Raw genomic sequence first — 17,345 nt, forward strand, 5'->3', positions numbered from 1 at the left:
TCCCCCCCACCCCTTTTCCCTTTCCCCCCTCCTCCACCCCTTCTCCCTCCTCTTACTCCCCTCCTCTTCTTATGCCACTTCTTCTTCTAGAAAGTATTTATTGGAGGCTTATAGTTCCAGAGGATTAGAGCCCACAACCATGATGATAGGGAACATGGCTACAGGCAGGCATGGCACTGGAACAGTAGCTGAGAGCTTACTACATCTGATCCATAAGCAAGACACACACACATGCACATGCACGCATGCGCGCACACACACACACACACACACACAGAGAGAGAGAGAGAGAGAGAGAGAGAGAGAGAGAGAGAGAGGGAAGAGGCACTTGGCATAATGAAAGCCCTCTCTCATGACACTCTTCCAGCAAGGCCACACATGTAAAGATCTTTTTATCTATGACGTGTTTTAGGTAAGGCTTGGTGCTTGTCTGTTTATTCTTCAGGTTTGTATTGAGCAGCTGCTTTGGGTTAGACATTGTGTTATACCTTACATATATAAAGAGAAATCGGCCACAGTCTTTTATAGATCTGTAAGCTGATAAATGATACTGCAATTTATTGAGGGTTTTTGGTAGATGATGAACACAGTATGGTAAAAATCTCCACAGACACTAATGTTTAAAATATGAAGGCATTACTGTTTGAAATGTTTATATATATATATATATATATATATATATATATATATATATATGAATGAATGAGGGGGGAGTGCCTACGGAGATCAGGGAACAGCAACTTGTGGAGTCTGTTCCTTCCATCACGTGGGTTCCAGAGATGGACACAGGCATCTGCTTAGCTCTCTTCCTAGTTCTGCCCTTGCTGCTTAGATGAGATCGTCAGTGAGAGTGTGGAAGTGGGACTTGATTGGAAGTGGACGCTGCTGTCAGATGAGTCACAATGGGTAAGAGAGTCCCAGCCAGTCGTCAGCTACTCTAGATAAAGTCGGTCAGTGACACCACAGTGGATGTCCCAGCATCAGCCAAGCTCCCAGTCAAACTCAGTTAAGTTCACTACCTCTGCAGCTACTACTTGGAGCAAAAGAACCTCCCAGCCGAACCCTGCCCTCCTGCAGAGTTATGAGAAGAAACAAATTGTTCAAAGCTATTAAGCTGAGAGTGTTTTGCTTTGCAACAGTAGAGAAATGAAACAAAAATGTTGCTAGCAAATGCTTAGAGCAGTGCCATATGTGAACTTACAGGGAAAAGCATCTATTTTCAATTTAGTCTATGACTTGTGAGGATGCTGTTGCAAAAAGAAATGCACTTGTAATCAGTAATGCAGATTTCCGATTACCCTCTTAAACCCTCTGACTAGATTTAGGATGACTTCTGCTACCTTTTTAACACCTGAGAATAATTGAAAAGCGTCTCCGTTATCAGACAAATACCTGTTTAGAAGTTTAGTTGGGATGTGAGGCTGGAGAGAGCTCAGTGGTTAAGAGTGCTTGCTGCTTTCCCATAGGATCCAAGTTTGGTTCCCAAAACCTCCATTGGGAAACTTACAATTCTGTAACTCCATCACTAGGTAAACTGATGCACTCTTCTGACCCTCGAGGGTACCTGTGTACCTGTGCACATGCGCGTGCGTGTGCACGCGCGCGCGCACACACATGCACACTCATGCCACAACAGTGATAAAATAATAACACAGTAGGAGGCTGGGAATTGTTTGAAAAGGGAAATGTTGAAGATCTCTCAGGTTGAGCTTTAGACTGGCTTTCTTGTATCCTACAGTGTTATGGAAACTTGGCAGCCATCAAAGCTGTGTGGCATAGGGGTGGTCTCTCTGGGTAGAAGCTGCAGCAGGGTCTTTGCTCTGCTGGAGCCATAAGGCAGGGAGCAGAGTGTGTGTGCTTCAGAAGGAAAGGGATTATTGGTTCAGCCTTGTTGTTTGTCTGCCCTCATCCTTCCCATGGTGGAGCCAGTCCCTGGTGGGCCAGGGAGCAGCTTTTCCGGTAGGGAGGGAACTTTGTTTATATGTAAGTCAAGTGTCTGTCCCACTTTGCAAATGTGAGCACCACACAAAGTGTTTGGAATTATCTGGTCCTCTGGGAGAAGGAGTGGGAGAGCCAGTTCCAGCTGCACAATTGTCCTGGTCCCTTTCGTTTGGTTTCTATATTATGCAATCATATTTAACACCATTATTATTTTGCTTTTCTTGTCTTTTGGTTAAAAAGGAGGGTTTGTAGTTGTTGTTGCTGTTTGTAAAAATGTAATTTTCATTCTTAAGGGAAACGGCTAAGTGTTTGAGTCATTGGGGGAGGGGGGAATAATCGACCTTGCTGCCACCACCCAAATTTCCTGCCAACCATGGTTACTTCAGTTCTTTTGAGTTTTGCCTGTGTGCTGTGAGAACGGATCATAAACATGATTGATTAAATGATCTCTACCTTGTACCTACTGTGACCTGCAAGATGAGAGAAAAAAAAACCCTACCTTCGTCACTTCATTTGGACTATGACAAACTCAGGGATATTCTGGCTATTGACCCATAAGTATTAGACCAATCCACTGTCTAATTTTAGACTGTAGACATTGTTCTTGAGATTCTCTCTCTCTCTCTCTCTCGCTCTCTCTCTCTCTCTCTCTCTCTCTTTCTCTCTCTCTCTGCTTCAAGAGAGTCATTTAAGACTTCAGTGAGCCTTAGTCTGGCTCTAGGAAAACCTCCTTTGAGGGTGGGTACGGCTGTGCCTGCTTAGGAGGCTAAAGCAGAGGAATGCAGAGCCAAGGCCAGACTGGGTAACATAGTGAGATTCTGTCTCAGAAAAAGCAAACAAAGACTCCGTGAAGGACCATCCTCCTCCTGGCTTGGGTACTGGACGGCTGGGCTATCTTATATGGCAGCCACTATCCAGGCATTGTCATCTGAAATTAAACACAACTCAATATTCGGTCTCTTAGTTGCATCTGCTGTACATCATGTGGATAGCACGGGCACAGACCGTTCCATCGTCAGGAAAAGTTACTTGGAACTGTGTGGTTCTGTAGTATTGCAAGCTTCCAGGATCATACCCTCTCTTGGTTTCCTTGCACACATGTTGTGTGGTAACTGCTTGCCCGACACCTTATTCTAGAGTGGAAACCCACTGTGGGCAGGGTCTGTGTCGAGTGTCCCCCACTGACTTCCTGAGCAGATGGAAGGACAACCTCATTCTGAATGTTCGTGGATGCAGGATGATCTCTTCGGTGAGGGCAGAGTCACACTGTTCAAGCCCCATTTAATACAGCTTAGTCTGCATTTTGAGTGCAATCACAAATACACATTGTTCCCCAAACACACACACAAAAAAAACGAGGTCTATAGTTGATTGAAGATGGTCTTTAGGAACTGCCCTGTGTTGTCTCTGAAGTTTTTATAGCGCCTTCGGGGCGAATAAATTTGAGCCAGGCATCTTGTGGCAACCCTACGGACACAGAGCTCACTCCGTGGTCCTGAGAAGGTGGGGTCCTGAGGCTCTGTAACTTGTCTGTCTGCAGACAGAGCGCTCCCCTTGTCAGACTGGTCTCTGGCACAGTCACACTGAGTCTCTTTTGGCTCAGAATAAGCCATTTCCAAACTGAATTTATGACCCGTAGTTCAATGCCATGGTGACATCTGTAGCTGTCCTCTGTGAGCAGCAGAGCAGACAAGGCAACCTCTGCTGTTTTAAAAAGAAACTTTGTCTCTCCTTTGGTGAGTTCTCTTAAAAAGAAAACCACACTGTTTACATTTCAAAGGTGAGCAAAAACTTACATATGACCTAGGTGGTGTTGTCAAATGTGATCTTCACAACAACACAAGGAAGATTCACAATAACACCATAACACACGCCATGTCAGTATCCTCAACTGCCGAGGACGGGACAAACTTAGATCCTGAAAACACAGGCAACTTCTTAGACCCAACAGATCCATGACTTAAACAAACAAACAAGCAACGCCTAACAAACAAACAAACAAACAAACCAGCTCAAAGTCAGAAGCTAAGAGCCTCAGATCAGATAGCCCTACTCTTAAAAATCTTCTGTTTTGGGGCTGGTGAGATGGCTCAGTGGGTAAGAGCACCCGACTGCTCTTCCGAAGGTCCGGAGTTCAAATCCCAGCAACCACATGGTGGTTCACAACCATCCGTAATGAGATCTGACTCCCTCTTCTGGAGTGTCTGAAGACAGCTACAGTGTACTTACATATAATAAATAAATAAATCTTTAAAAAAAAAAAGAATCTTCTGTTTTGAGGTGACATCAGGACAGGGAGGGAGCTCTGGGTCACCTCTGTGCACTGTTTTGCCATGAGGAGGATGGAGGAAAGGACACGGCTAGAGCAAGTCAGTGCATGGAAGAGAGCCTCCCAGGAGCCTCCTTGGGTGAAGTGAATCTGGGAGGGGAGGTTAGGCCTTTTGCTAGACATCTCGGTTTTGAGTTAATTCCATGTGAGAAGCACCACTGATGGCTACATTGGTTCCACAAATAGTCAAAGAGTCCAGCACTGTGCTAGATGCCTAGACATGTTTACATGCAGAGCAAGTTAAATTCTTCTTGTCTTGAAGCTCCAAGTTGGATATCCTATTGCCAACCAAGTCACACATATAAATTCATCATCTCAGACCGTTAAGAACTAGAGAGGGGCTTCCTCTTTCCAGCCAGCACTGAGCAATGGGCATCTCTCGGGATAACTGGCACAAGCACCGCAAGACTGGGGGTAAGAGAAAACCCTACCACAAGAAGCAGAAGTATGAGCTGGGACGGCTGGCTGCCAACACTAAGATTGGCCCTCGATGCATACACACAATCCGAGTTAGAGGAGGCAGTAAGAAGTACCGTGCCCTGAGATTGGAACTTTTCCTGGGGCTCTGAGTGTTGTACTCACAAAACGAGGATTATTGATGCTGTCTACAGTGCATCCAGGAATGAGCTTGTCCACACCAAGACTCAGGTGAAGAACAGCATTGTGCTTATTGACAGCACATCATACCGACAGTGATAAGAGTCCCACTATGCACTGTCCCTGCACCACAAGAAGGAGGACAAGCTGACTCCTGAGGAGGAGGAGATTTTAAACAAAAAAACTATCAAGGAAAATTCAAAAGAAATATGACGACTAAAGGCAAAAAGAATCAGCCCTTCTGGAGGAGCCGTTACAGCAGGACAAGCTTCTTGCCTGTATTGCCCCAAGACTGGGCCAGTGTGGCAGAGCAGACGGCTATGTGCTCGAAGGCAAGGGGGTGGAGTTCTATCTGCAGAAGATCAAAGCTCAGAGAGGCAAACAAACTGTCATTCATAGTGTGTGTAATAAAAGTGTTCTGTAAAAAAAAAAAAAAGAAAGAAAGAAAGAAAGAAAGAAAGAAAGAAAGAGAAAAGAAAAGAAAAATAGCTTGAGAGGAAGCCAGAGTTATGAGAGATTGGGATGGGCACTGTCCTTGCCTGTGAGAGTTGGGGAAACCTCCTGAAAAAGCCAATCCCAGAGCAGGCTGGGAGCAGATGGGAGGAGAAACACTTCAAATGGCTAGATGGACAGAGGCCTTGCGACCAGTGGTAAACAAGCGGCACAGAAATGCCGTCACTGAGGCCCGGGGTCACATACGGCCAGCCTGGACACCCTTGACCTGTCCTAATGGCAGCTGGACACCTTTCAAGGGTTTTAATCAGGGATCCAGGGCTGACACTGGTATGCTGAGGTCGACTTGGAGGGTCGTAGTGCATGAGGGTTTATTGAAGGTGTCTGAGAATTCCGGTCCTAAAGAATTCCTCTTGACTTATTGTTTCCCAAGCTGATTATTATCACCGCAAGTTTTGAAAACAGGAAAAAATTTACTTATTCACTCAGCTGGTATTTTGCTGGAAAGCAGTGGGCAGAACAGATAGATTTGGGGTTCAATGCTTTGATTTGGTGATGGTTTGGGGTTCAATGCTGTTATCTAATACATAAAACCTTCCCCACAGAACTTAGAGACCGTGTTCTGGAGTTGAGTATTTGCACACAGCAGTTGTAGCTATCCCTGTGCATGGTGATGATGTATGGTTTGCAGGTTAAAGCTTTGATTTTCTCCCCACTGATTCAGACTGTGAGGAGATCCTCACTCCACACAGCTCTGTGACAATGGTCCAGTCTGGGGCTCTGTCTCACAGGGCGATTGTGGGGATTGACAAGAGTTTACATTTGGACCATTTGGGGGCATCTGTGGTCAGTAAACAGGACCTTACTGTTCTTAGGATTCACATGGGAGGCCTTCCTTGGTTGGACATCTGTCAGGCTCCTTCATCTCTAGGGTTTTATAACTTCAGATCTATTTGAGATTTACTTACTAAGGGGAAGCCAAGACTATAAGTCATGGGTCTCTCCCTATTTTTCTTGCAATAATAACCTCTGTGTTATTTCCCTTTTTCTTTTCCTTCCCAACGTAGTTTCTAATAAGTGACCGTGACCCTCCGTGCAACCCACACTGTCCCAGGACTCAGCCTAAGCCCATCTGTGCCTCCGACGGCAGGTCCTATGAGTCCATGTGTGAGTACCAGAGAGCCAAGTGCCGAGACCCAGCCCTGGCCGTGGTCCATCGAGGTCGATGCAAAGGTGAGTGTCTGCGCTCAGTTGGGCAGAGGCTGCTGGGACTACAGAGCCCACACTGTGACATCATCACTGGGGCTTGAATGCCTTTGCTCTGCTCTTCTGTCTCTCTCTGCCTCCCATCAGGGTGTGAGGGAAGGAGGACTGGTAAGGAGCACTTCCCTGATCTTCAGACACTGCCACCAGTGAGGAGCCAGGAGCCGAGGAGCGGTGTCTTGTTTGTTTGTGTTTTTTTTTTTTTTCTCAAAACAGAGACACAATACATTACTGCTGGCCCTGGAATAGGGATTCCAAACTGTTGGTTCACAGAAGTGTTTTGTTTGATCTGCTTTAAAGCACGAAAAGTATTTGAGATAACATTTAAAAACTGGGAGATTCAACAACAATAACAAATCTGGCCTTTTGTTTCTCTCTTCCAAAATTGGCAGGTCTGGTACTGTCAGGTTTGTCAGTGGAAAACAGCGCACACAGTCAGCGCTGAGGAGTTCCAGCCACTACAGCGAGCTTGCTTTCTGCTCTGCTTCTGACCCTCCTCCTGGCTTCAGAGCACTGCGGGTGCAGCCCCTCAGTCACTGTCTGTGCTGCCTTCCCGAGTCCTGAAGAGTTTTGACCTTGTGGCCTGGATAGATCCTAGGAAGTGCAGGAAGCCAGCAGGCTACCCCAGACATTTGATTTTCTCAAGAAAGCACTAGCGCTAGCAGCATTAAGAGGAAGATAGTTCTAGCAGGTGTCTGTGGACACGGGCACCACGCTCTTCCTGTTGAACATGCAGGTGGCATGCTGCCTTGCCCCAGGTACAGGGCTTTTCTTAGTGTTCCTGCCATGGGGCAGCCATTTTGGTCTCTGGCTTCTGTGTGGAACCCAAGGGAAACATACAATGTACTCCTCTCCCTGTTTAGATGCTGGCCAGAGCAAGTGTCGCCTGGAGAGGGCTCAGGCCTTGGAACAGGCCAAGAAGCCTCAGGAGGCTGTGTTCGTCCCAGAGTGTGGTGAGGACGGTTCCTTCACACAGGTGAGGCTTCACACGGGCTTCTCGGGGCGCTCGCTGGGCTGAGGCAGAAGGGAGGTGTCCAGAGAGCACCAGAGTCATTTGGCACCTTCACTTTCTGGGAAATGGCTGGGTGAGTGTCTCTCTATCCCCTCTGCACTGCCTTTCCCCTTCTGGGCCCCCATGCCATTCTCTGCCAACTGGCAGTGGGCCCTGACAAGATGCATGGGAGTCTGAGCCAGGAAACTGGCATGGCCGGGTCCTGGTCCTCCCTGCTGGCTGTCTCTTCTGTCAAATGTGGGCTGATTATTTTCTCTCGTCCCTGCCAGTTTCCACAGGCAACCTCAGTATTCCCTTCTCTGTTTATTGCTACCCCTCCACAACCCCTTGCCATGTACCTCATTGAATGAAGAGGCGCCCTCTTTGAGCACTGAGCTCGCCATGGCTTCTGGACTGTGTGTGTACACATGCACATGCACATGGGCACGGGCTAAGATTTTAAATACCCTGTCAGCAGTCTCACCTCTCCCGCTCAGTGTTCCAGCTGTTCCATTGTGTGATAGCGGGTTAGGCGTTGGCAGCCTTCCTGAAGCGCAGTGGTGGTGGGGCAGTAAGGTGCCTCTTCAGGAAACTTCCAGATGGCTCCCTGAGGCCCCAGATGAGAGGTTTCTGGGAATCAGGACGTGTGGCAAATGCATGGAGATGTTGTGAGGAAAATAAGGACAGTTACAGGATATGGTAAGCTTAGCTTGGCTGGGGATTGTCCCTGTGCCTGGCCACTTCCTCTAGGACCCTTCTATCAAGTACATACAGCATTCAGGGAGAATCTACACTTTCAGGGATAGAAAAGGCAGCTTCAGGGTTTTGAAAGCTCCTGTAATTCTGTATCAGGGAATGCAGGGTGGCCGTCAGTCGGAGGGTTTTCAGATTTCACTTCTGGTTGAGGGGGCTACTGATCTGAGACCAATACTATCTTAGGCAGTAACAAAGGGGGGTGGTTGGGCATAGGTTTGACTTCGATATTTTAAGTGTTTCTCTGTTGACTCAAAGATGTAACCAGGCTGGGGAGGGGAGCACAGGGATAAAGTGACCTTGGCCATCAGCCCTGGTTGAAGTGCTTGTTTTGACTTCCCATTTAAAGCTTTGCAAAGCCAAATAATCTGATTTTTGGAGAATTTGTGCACCATCATGACTTGGGGTGAAGAGTTGGTTCAAGGCCAGGGCACTCCGAAGGTCCCTGTGTTCTGTTGCTCTCTGAACTGGCAGACTCAAAGGGAGCTCTGAGCTGTGCACTAGGAAGACGGAGTCTAGAGCTGTGCTTGGTGTACTGAGCCTGACTGGGGCCAACTGCCTGGGCTTGAGGCCAACCCACACGGGCAAGTCATCTAGCTTCCCAGCATGCTTATCTGAAAAAAAAAATAGAGACAATTATCTTTATGATTGTTTTGTTGTACACATGTGATAAATTACTATGATGTCATCAGCACTATATATGGCTCTTATGTTATGCATGTCATATTACTATTATTAGTGGTTACTAATTTACTTCCCTTGTAAGGCCGAGATGAGGATGAAATGGGCTAACACATGGGAAGCAATTGGGACATACGCATGTCATTTAAGCATCTATCAGCATCATTATTGTGCTTCCCATCTCCACTGTGGGTCTCCATCCTAGATCTTCTCAGGCTTAGAGATGGTACTACTTAAGAGTTGAGGAGAGCATCCGAAGCCTTCGGTTGAAGCTCTCCAAGCATGGAGATCCACGAGCCCTCCGTCCTCACCAGTTTTTAGGTTCGCTATTTATTCTAGTAAAACAGAATGTGGTGACCTTTGTGTCTTTGAGCACCCACATCCTCGGAGGGGAAATCAGACCTTCCTGGGTTTTGGTGTGGGCTGAGTCCTGTGGGAGAAAGGTGATGGGGAGGAGGGCAGCTGCTCTCTCTCTTCTGCAGGCTCACGGAGTCCTGAGCATGTTGCTTATGAGAGTGGGTGACCTCTGCCCTCCTGACTCTGAAGTGTTAGCTGTCTTGTGACAGCCTCTGGCCAGCTTTTGTTCTGGCAAGGCCCAACCAGGTGGTGTTTGCTTAAGGAAGGGAACTTCCAGATTAGTCCGGGCTGACTTGCTAAATGAGAGTGCCCGGGAGTGCAGGCTGTCAGGTATCCCTTGCTTGTGTGACAGGCTAAGCACTGCCATGTGTCCTCAGTGCAGGCTGGCTCAGCCCAGTGGGCTGTCAGACGGCCAGTCAGTAGATCATTCCAGCTGTGGTTACATGGAAGCGCTCCCCCCCCCACACACACACCAAAGATGCTGCAATATCTTGAGGCTGCTGCTCTGAGTGTGATTCAGTCACTCCGAGGAGAGGCCAGAGTGCTGGGAGACAATGCCATCTCCTTCTCCATGGCCCGTTGTCACTCAGCCAGCTCTAAGACCAAAGCCCTGAGACAAGCCACATTGCTCTAATATTCTTTAGAGCATTGGCATGGGTGTGTCCCGGAGTTAGTAGCATGCCTCACTCCTGGGAATTACTACAGATGTTATTCTCCTGAAGAACAAGGAGAGAATGATGGAACTCTGTTGGGACAACTTTATCTGGTGTGAGGCACAGCTGGAGGCCACATGACTGAATTAGCTTTAAGGAGACTCATGTGGCTTCTTTCTTTGTTTCCCCTGTCCTCCTTCCTCACTGTACCCAACCTCAACTCACACAGGGGTGGGTGGGTGGGCAGGCGGGCAGGCGGGCAGGCAGCTCATCTTCCCTTACAGCAGGGATGCTGCATGTGCCACTGTTTGAACTGTCAGTACTTAGGATGGTCCCAGACTATTAGATCCAATTATGAGGCTCAGATATGGACAGGTGTTTCTGTCCATGTGTGTGTGTGTGTGCAGGTACAAATGTGTGTATGGTTGTACACACGTTTGTGTGCATGTGTGTGTGTGCAGGTACACATGTGTATGCAGATGCATGTGTGTTTGTTCGCATGTGTGGGTGTGTATGTGCAGGTACATGTTTGTATGGTTGTACATTTGTTTGTGTGTATATGTGTGTGCAGACTAGAGGAAACCTTGGGTGTTGTCCTTTTGGAAGCATTTACCTTGCTTTCTGAGGCAGTCTATCTATCACTGGCTTGGAACTCACCAATTAGGGTAGGTTGGCTGGTCAGGGCGCCCTAGGGTCTGCTTGTCTCTCTGCCCCTCCAGCACTGGGATCACAAGAGTGTGCCACTGTGTCTAGCCTTTTTGCCTGGGTTCTGGGATTAAACTTAGGACCTCATGCTTGCAAGACTGAAGCACTTTATTGAGCCATCTGAGACACAGGGATTAGGGATTTTTAACTCTTCTAATCCCCCAGGGGTGATGTCAGTATTTGTTAAAAAACAAAACAAAAGACAACCTCAAACTTATTTTGTAAGGATGTTGTCTCTCTGGTTTCTTGAATACATCATTGAGATGTGAGGCTCAGTTCTTTGGGGACCTGGAATGAAGTCAGCTGCTCCAGGCTTTGCCCTTTGCTTTGGTGTGGTCTATTTCTTCTCTGGATACCAGAGACATAATTCCCAATAGCTGGTCTTCCAAGGTCTCTGCCAAGGGTTTGTCAGCTGCCCAAGCTGTTTAGCTGAGATCTCAGCTGTGTTGACCGGAAGTTGAATGCTGTGCTTGTGTATGTGCAGCTCATGTGTGTATGTGTAGCTACATGTGTGTATGTATAGCTACATATATGTGTTTATGTGCAGCCACATGTATGTATGTATGTGCAGCTACATATATGTATGTATGTGCAGTTACATGTGTTTATGTGCAGCTACTTGTGTGTATGAGTTGAATCATAAAGTGTCGGCAGGAGCTTGTCAAACGTGTGTATCACTGGACGACATTGATAGTCACTGTTAAGCGTGCTGGAGCCAGCCAGAGTCTTATACTCACAAGCTCTCACTCTTACCTTTTTGTAGCTAGTTTTTAGTGCCTTTATATAAAGAAAAGCGGAGTTGCAGAACAGTTTGAGGTCACTGAGCTAGAAGAGGGTTTGACTCAAGCTGATTAACTTTGGGGCTCATGTTTTTTGTGCAGAAGTGGTCTTGGTGCATATGTGTTTCATTTTCACCCCCATTGTTATCCCAGAATTCCTTCTCTTGTTGCCTAATCAATCAAATGCACACATAAAAAAAACCCTTTGATTATGGAAAATTTAAAAAAGTACAAAAGAGTAGACATAGTAGTATAATGAACCCCATGCACCCATCACCACTCTCAACAATGATTGACGCATGGCCAACTCTGTTTCATCTTTGTCCCATTTTTGTCTCCCATCCCAAACTGAGTTTCTTCAAAGCAAATGCCCAGACACAACATCTTTTTATCCCAGGCAGGCAGGCATTTTGAACTCCACTGTGTCCTGGGCTGTGTCCTGGTGGTTTCTATGAGAGATTAAAAAATGTGTACCCTGCCTTATGCAGAAAAGATAGCAAGACACACAACAAAGCAATGGTGTAGAGATTGCATATGTGTAGCTGGTAAGTCATATTTCAAAAGCCTACTTACCAGTCAATTGACTAGAGCTCAGGATGCACTTTTCTTTCAGCAAGAAAACAAACACAAATTTAAAATTTTTTTTATCATGAACACCTTAAGTGGAAAGCAAATGATACACATCAGCTTTAATGACAGAGTACTGACCTTATATATAGGTATCTCTTCCGATTTGGGAGGGAAAAAACCCCAGTAAGACGTGGTCAAGAGATACCAACAAGGAGGGCATAAGGAATAAGCCTCTGAGCAAGCCTGGGGAATGCAGCGAAGTGACAGCTCGAATGCATCATGCGCCAGGCCCGGGGTGCAGTCCCTGGTACCACCAAAGGAGAAAGAATGACAACAGCTAATAAATGAATATGAATATGAATGACATAATCTCTACTCATTAAATTGTATAAACAAAAATGACGATGGAGAGGTTGAGGAGATGACTCAGTGAGTGAAGCTCTTGCCTTAAAAGCATGAGAACCTGAATTTGTTCCCAAGAACCCACTTAAAAAGCTGGGTGTGCTGGCTCGCTTTGAATCCCAGCCCTGAGGAGGGGGAGCTGGAGAGATCCTTAAGACTCCCTGGCTGGCCACCCTAACCTACTCAGCAAGATTCTGGCCAATGAAGGACAGTGTCTCAAAAAGCAGGAAGCATGTGCCTTAGGGTTTCTATTGCTGTGATGAAACACCATGACCGAAGCAACTCGGGGAGGAAAGGGTTTATTTGGCTTAAACTTCCATGCCACTGCTCATCATTGAAGGAAGTCAGGGAACTCAAATAGGGCAGGAACCTGGAGGAAGTAGTTGGTGCAGAAGCCTGAGAAGGGCACTGGCTTGCTCAGCCTACTTTCTTACAGAACCCAGGACCACCAGCCCAGGGAGGCAGCCCCTACAATATGCTGGGTCATCCATCATGGTGACTAAGAAAATGCCCTACAGGCTTGCCTATAGCCCAGTCTTCTGGAGGAATTCATTCTGTTGGGGCTTCCTCCTCTTAGATGTGTCAAGTTTAGCTTATGCCAAATTGATATAAAACTATTCTGTACAGCATCTGAGGAACAACACTGACCTGACACATGCATCTACACCCAACATGAACATAAGCATGTACACACACACACACACACACACACACACACACACACTATTCAAATGATGATGGATCATTTTGCTTGTCAAACTTGTAACAATAGGAGAAGATGTTCAGGGTGGAATGGAGGAAGACGGCTTACCCTTATGCTGCTATTGGGAAAGTCAACTGGCACCTGTTTTGTAATAGAAGACTTTTGCAATAGGGGTCAAAAGTCTTAAGTGGACTCACATTTGGTGCTTGCGATTTCACTTCTAGGAATTTATTCCAAGGAAATAATTTTATTTCTTAATAAAAATTCCCCAAGGAAATATTTTTAAATGTGTGAAAATGTTTAGTGACAAAGGATTTCCAATTTCGTCATAGCAAAAGGAAACTGGACCTGGCCTGTATATTTAGTAATAGAGAATTGTCTAAACAGAGTACAGCAGAGCACATTGTGCAGCCACTAAAACATGTGTTTAAGAGGGTTACTCTACACATGTGTGTGTGTATGAATGTTAGGGTTTAACAAGTGATCATAAAGAAACATTTTAATTCTTTCCTAGAGAAATAACTTTTAAAGAAAAGTTAGTACTGTAAACTGATGAGAGAAATATATAGGAAAGGGAGACAGAATGAAAGATCTCATTCTCCCCAAACAGGAACTGTTGTGTCTGTTATCCCTCCAGATCTTTTTGTATATGTAGTTATTAATCATTAATTAAGGCAAAGTCGTAAAATCACACGTTATTTTATAACATTTTAAAAATTATATTGTGGGCTTAAGTTGCATATGGCTTGCCTCTCTTAAAGAGTACTGCTACATTTTCTTTCTTTCTTTCTTTGTTTCTTTCTTTGTTTCTTTCTTTGTTTCTTTCTTTGTTTCTTTCTTTGTTTCTTTCTTTGTTTCTTTCTTTGTTTCTTTCTTTCTTTCTTTCTTTCTTTCTTTCTTTCTTTCTTTCTTTCTTTCTTTCTTTCTTTCTTTCTTTGAATTATTTATTTATTTTATGTATGTGAGTACACTGGCGCTGTCTCCAGACACACCAGAAGAGGACATCAGATTCCCTTGTGAGCCACCATGTGGTTGCTGGGAATTGAACTCAGGACCTCTGGAAGAGCAATCAGTGCTCTTAACTGCTGAGCCATCTCTCCAGACCTACATTTTATGTCTTTGTATAAAGGAATGAATTCCAGATAATTGGGAACAAGATTTTTAGGAGGCATATTCTGGACCAAAAGAAGATGTAGTCTGTTTTAGTTTTTAAACATTTTTATTTGTTCTCTGACAATTTCACACACAACATGTCTTGACTATATTGACTTCAACTCCTTCCTCATACTCCCATTATACCCTTCAATTCATATCAGTCTTACCTCCTCATCCTGTCCTTCCTTCCTTCCTTCCTTCCTTCCTTCCTTCCTTCCTTCCTTCCTTCCTTCCTTCCTTCCTTCCTTCCTTCCTTCCTTCCTTCCTTCTTTTTCTTTCTAATAAACCACTGAGTCCAATTAGTGTTATCTGCATGAGCATGAGCAACCTACTAGTGACCACGTCTCTGAAGAAAATGGACCCCTCCCCTCTCCTAGCAGCTATTAATTGCCAATGGCTCCTCCTCTTGGGCTGGAGCCTCAGGGATTCCTCCACCACCTTGTTGGAATTATTGATTGGCTTGATCTTATGCAGAGAACAACAGCTTTTGTAAGTTCATCAGTGCGCTGGCCAGGTCGTGTTCAGATGACAGCATTTGGCAATACTGCTCCCCATCCTTACAATCTCTCTTATATTCTTCCCACCCCTCTTCCACGGTGTTTTCTGACTCTTGTGGCGGTTGCTATGAAAGTCCCCTTTAGGGAAGGGTGCGCAACAGTCACTTATTCTCAGCTTTTCTCCTTAAGTGGACTACACATCAGCTTTCAGCACCAGGAAAGCTACCTGACAGAGAGGAAGTTTCTAGGTCAGTTTCAGCTTGATTTCTCTGTGTTCTGCAATCAAAATTTTCAGCAGCAGAGTAGTTATTTATTATTTTTTTAAGGAAAAACGATAATAAGACATGTTATTCTATAACCTTTCTTATATTGCCGGCTTAGCTATATATGGACTTAACTATTTCAAAAACTTGCTACATTTTATCCCATTATATAAAGGAATGTATTACAAATCCTTGAAAACTTAGAACCAAGTTTTAAAAAGCAAAAGAAGGTCTATCTATCCAGTTTTGATGAGTAACCAAGAGAAATGGCTGAAGCCTGGGTTGTTTTGGGGTGCTCTGAGGTCTCCACGACCAATAACTCACAGGGGAGTATCCCATGAGTAGCACTGAGATTTTCATTAAAAATCTCAGTTTTCAGAGAGAAAGGATTGTCTGCCTGTGCAGGGTATCTTAGTTCAAACTCCTAATATATGTGACATTGGTGTACAAAGAAGTGGGTTTCCATGAGGCTCTTTTCTACGTCTTAGTTTTGGTTAACCTACCCTAATACTTCCTCATCTCTCCTCCTTCTAACCCCACCCCATCCCTGCCTAAGCCCTTAACTCTCAGTATTTCTCTTCCAACTGCTTTAAAAATATTTAATTTTGTGTGTGTCAGTGTTTTGCCTGCACATAAGTGTACTGTGTACATGCCTGTTGCCATCAGAAGCTAAAAGCGGGCGCTGGATCCCTTGAACTGGGTTTATGGACCATTGCAAATCTTCAAGTGGTGCTGGGAATTGAACCATGTCCTCTACAAGAGCAACCAGTGCTCATTACTGCTGAGCATTCTGTCAGCCCCAATTACTTTCACCACACAAAATTTCCATGATCTCTTTCCTGTCTCAAAGCAAATTCCCTTGGGCCCTTCTCAGGGACCTTTCTAGTTTTCTGACCTCTACAGACCCCCTAGGTTAAACACATGAATCTAAGTATTCAATGCTAGTATCGACATATGAGTAAAAACATGCAGCATTTGGCTTTCTTGGCCTAGATTACCATACTTAGTATACTACTTTCAATTCCCACACGTTTTCCTGTAGATCCAACTCTTCTTAATAGTATAATGAAATTCTATTTTGTATATCCCATTGTGTATATGTAATACCTGTGTATTGTCCATCCACTAGCTGATGAACACCTAGGCTGGTTCCGTTTTGTCTGTTGACAATTGTCAGCAGAGAAGGGATAGACATGGTTTTCCAAGTATCTCTGTAGTGGGCCTTAAGTTTCTTTGGGTATATGCAGGAGTGGTGTAGCTGGGTCATGTGGTAGTTGAATTTGTATCTTTAAGGTAACTTCCACACTAACTTTTATGGTGGCTGTACCAGTGTACACTCCTACCATCAGTGGATAATGCTTCTCTTCTCCCCACATCCTTGCCAGCAGCATTCTTGATGATAGCCATTCTGACTGGACAAGATGGAATCTTCACATAGTTCTAATGTGCATTTTCCTGATGGCTAATGATATCAAATACTTTCTGAAGTGTTGGCTGTCGGTTGCATTTCTTCTTTGGGAACACTCTGTTCAGTCCAACAGACCACTAGAAAGTAGAAGAAGACTGAGTTGTTTGTTTTATTAATGCTTAATTTTGTGAACTCTTTGTTTAGGGTAGTTACTAAGCCTCTGTTGGATAAAAAGCTGACAGAAATCTTCCCCCATTCTGTAGGCTGCTCTTCATATGATTGATTATTTCCTTTGGTATACAGAAGTGTTTTATTTTGATGGAATCCCATTTGCTGATTATGAATATTTTTCTGGGCTATTGGAGTCCTATTTGAAAAGTCCCACCTAGGCCTATATCTTGAAATATATTCCCTACTTTTTCTTCTAGAAGTTTTTGTGCAGACTGAGAGTTAAGAATCTAGTTTAATTCTTTTAAAGGTCTATATCCAGTTTTCTTAGAACCATTTGTTGGAAGACACTGTCTTTTCTCCGACGTATGTTTTTGAAATCTATGCTGAAAGTCAAATGGCTATAGTTGCATGGCCCTGTACTTTGGTCCTCTTTCTATTTTATTTATCTATGTGGGTTTTGTGTCAGTACCATGCTGTTTTTATTACCATGGCTCTGTAGTATAAATTGAAATCATGTATGTTGAATCCTCCTGCAGTATTATTTTGAACAGAATTGCATTGACTGGGGTCATTTATGTGTTCAGGGTTAGGGTTAGGGTTAGGGTTAGGGTTAGGGTTAGGGTTAGGGTTAGGGTTAGGGTTAGGGTTAGGGTTAGGGTTAGGGTTAGGGTTAG

The 17,345-nt window shown here is 44.9% G+C and overlaps 1 protein-coding gene and 1 pseudogene across 3 annotated transcripts in view; both read left to right on the top strand.

Annotated features, from left to right (window-relative positions):
- Positions 1-17,345, top strand: part of Smoc1 (SPARC related modular calcium binding 1) — a 159,995-nt gene that overhangs the window by 73,953 nt on the left and 68,697 nt on the right. For all 3 annotated transcript variants that reach the window (XM_021201601.2, XM_021201600.2, XM_029540956.1), the window contains exons 2-3: positions 6,388-6,553; positions 7,447-7,559. In XM_021201601.2, coding sequence (XP_021057260.1) covers positions 6,388-6,553; positions 7,447-7,559 — 279 coding nt within the window. The remainder of the gene's footprint in view (positions 1-6,387; positions 6,554-7,446; positions 7,560-17,345) is intronic.
- On the top strand, positions 4,639-5,291 carry LOC110324616 (annotated as a pseudogene).

The sequence above is a fragment of the Mus pahari genome, chromosome 7 (genome assembly GCF_900095145.1).
Source record: "Mus pahari chromosome 7, PAHARI_EIJ_v1.1, whole genome shotgun sequence".
In the NCBI taxonomy this organism is placed as follows: Eukaryota; Metazoa; Chordata; class Mammalia; order Rodentia; family Muridae; genus Mus; species Mus pahari.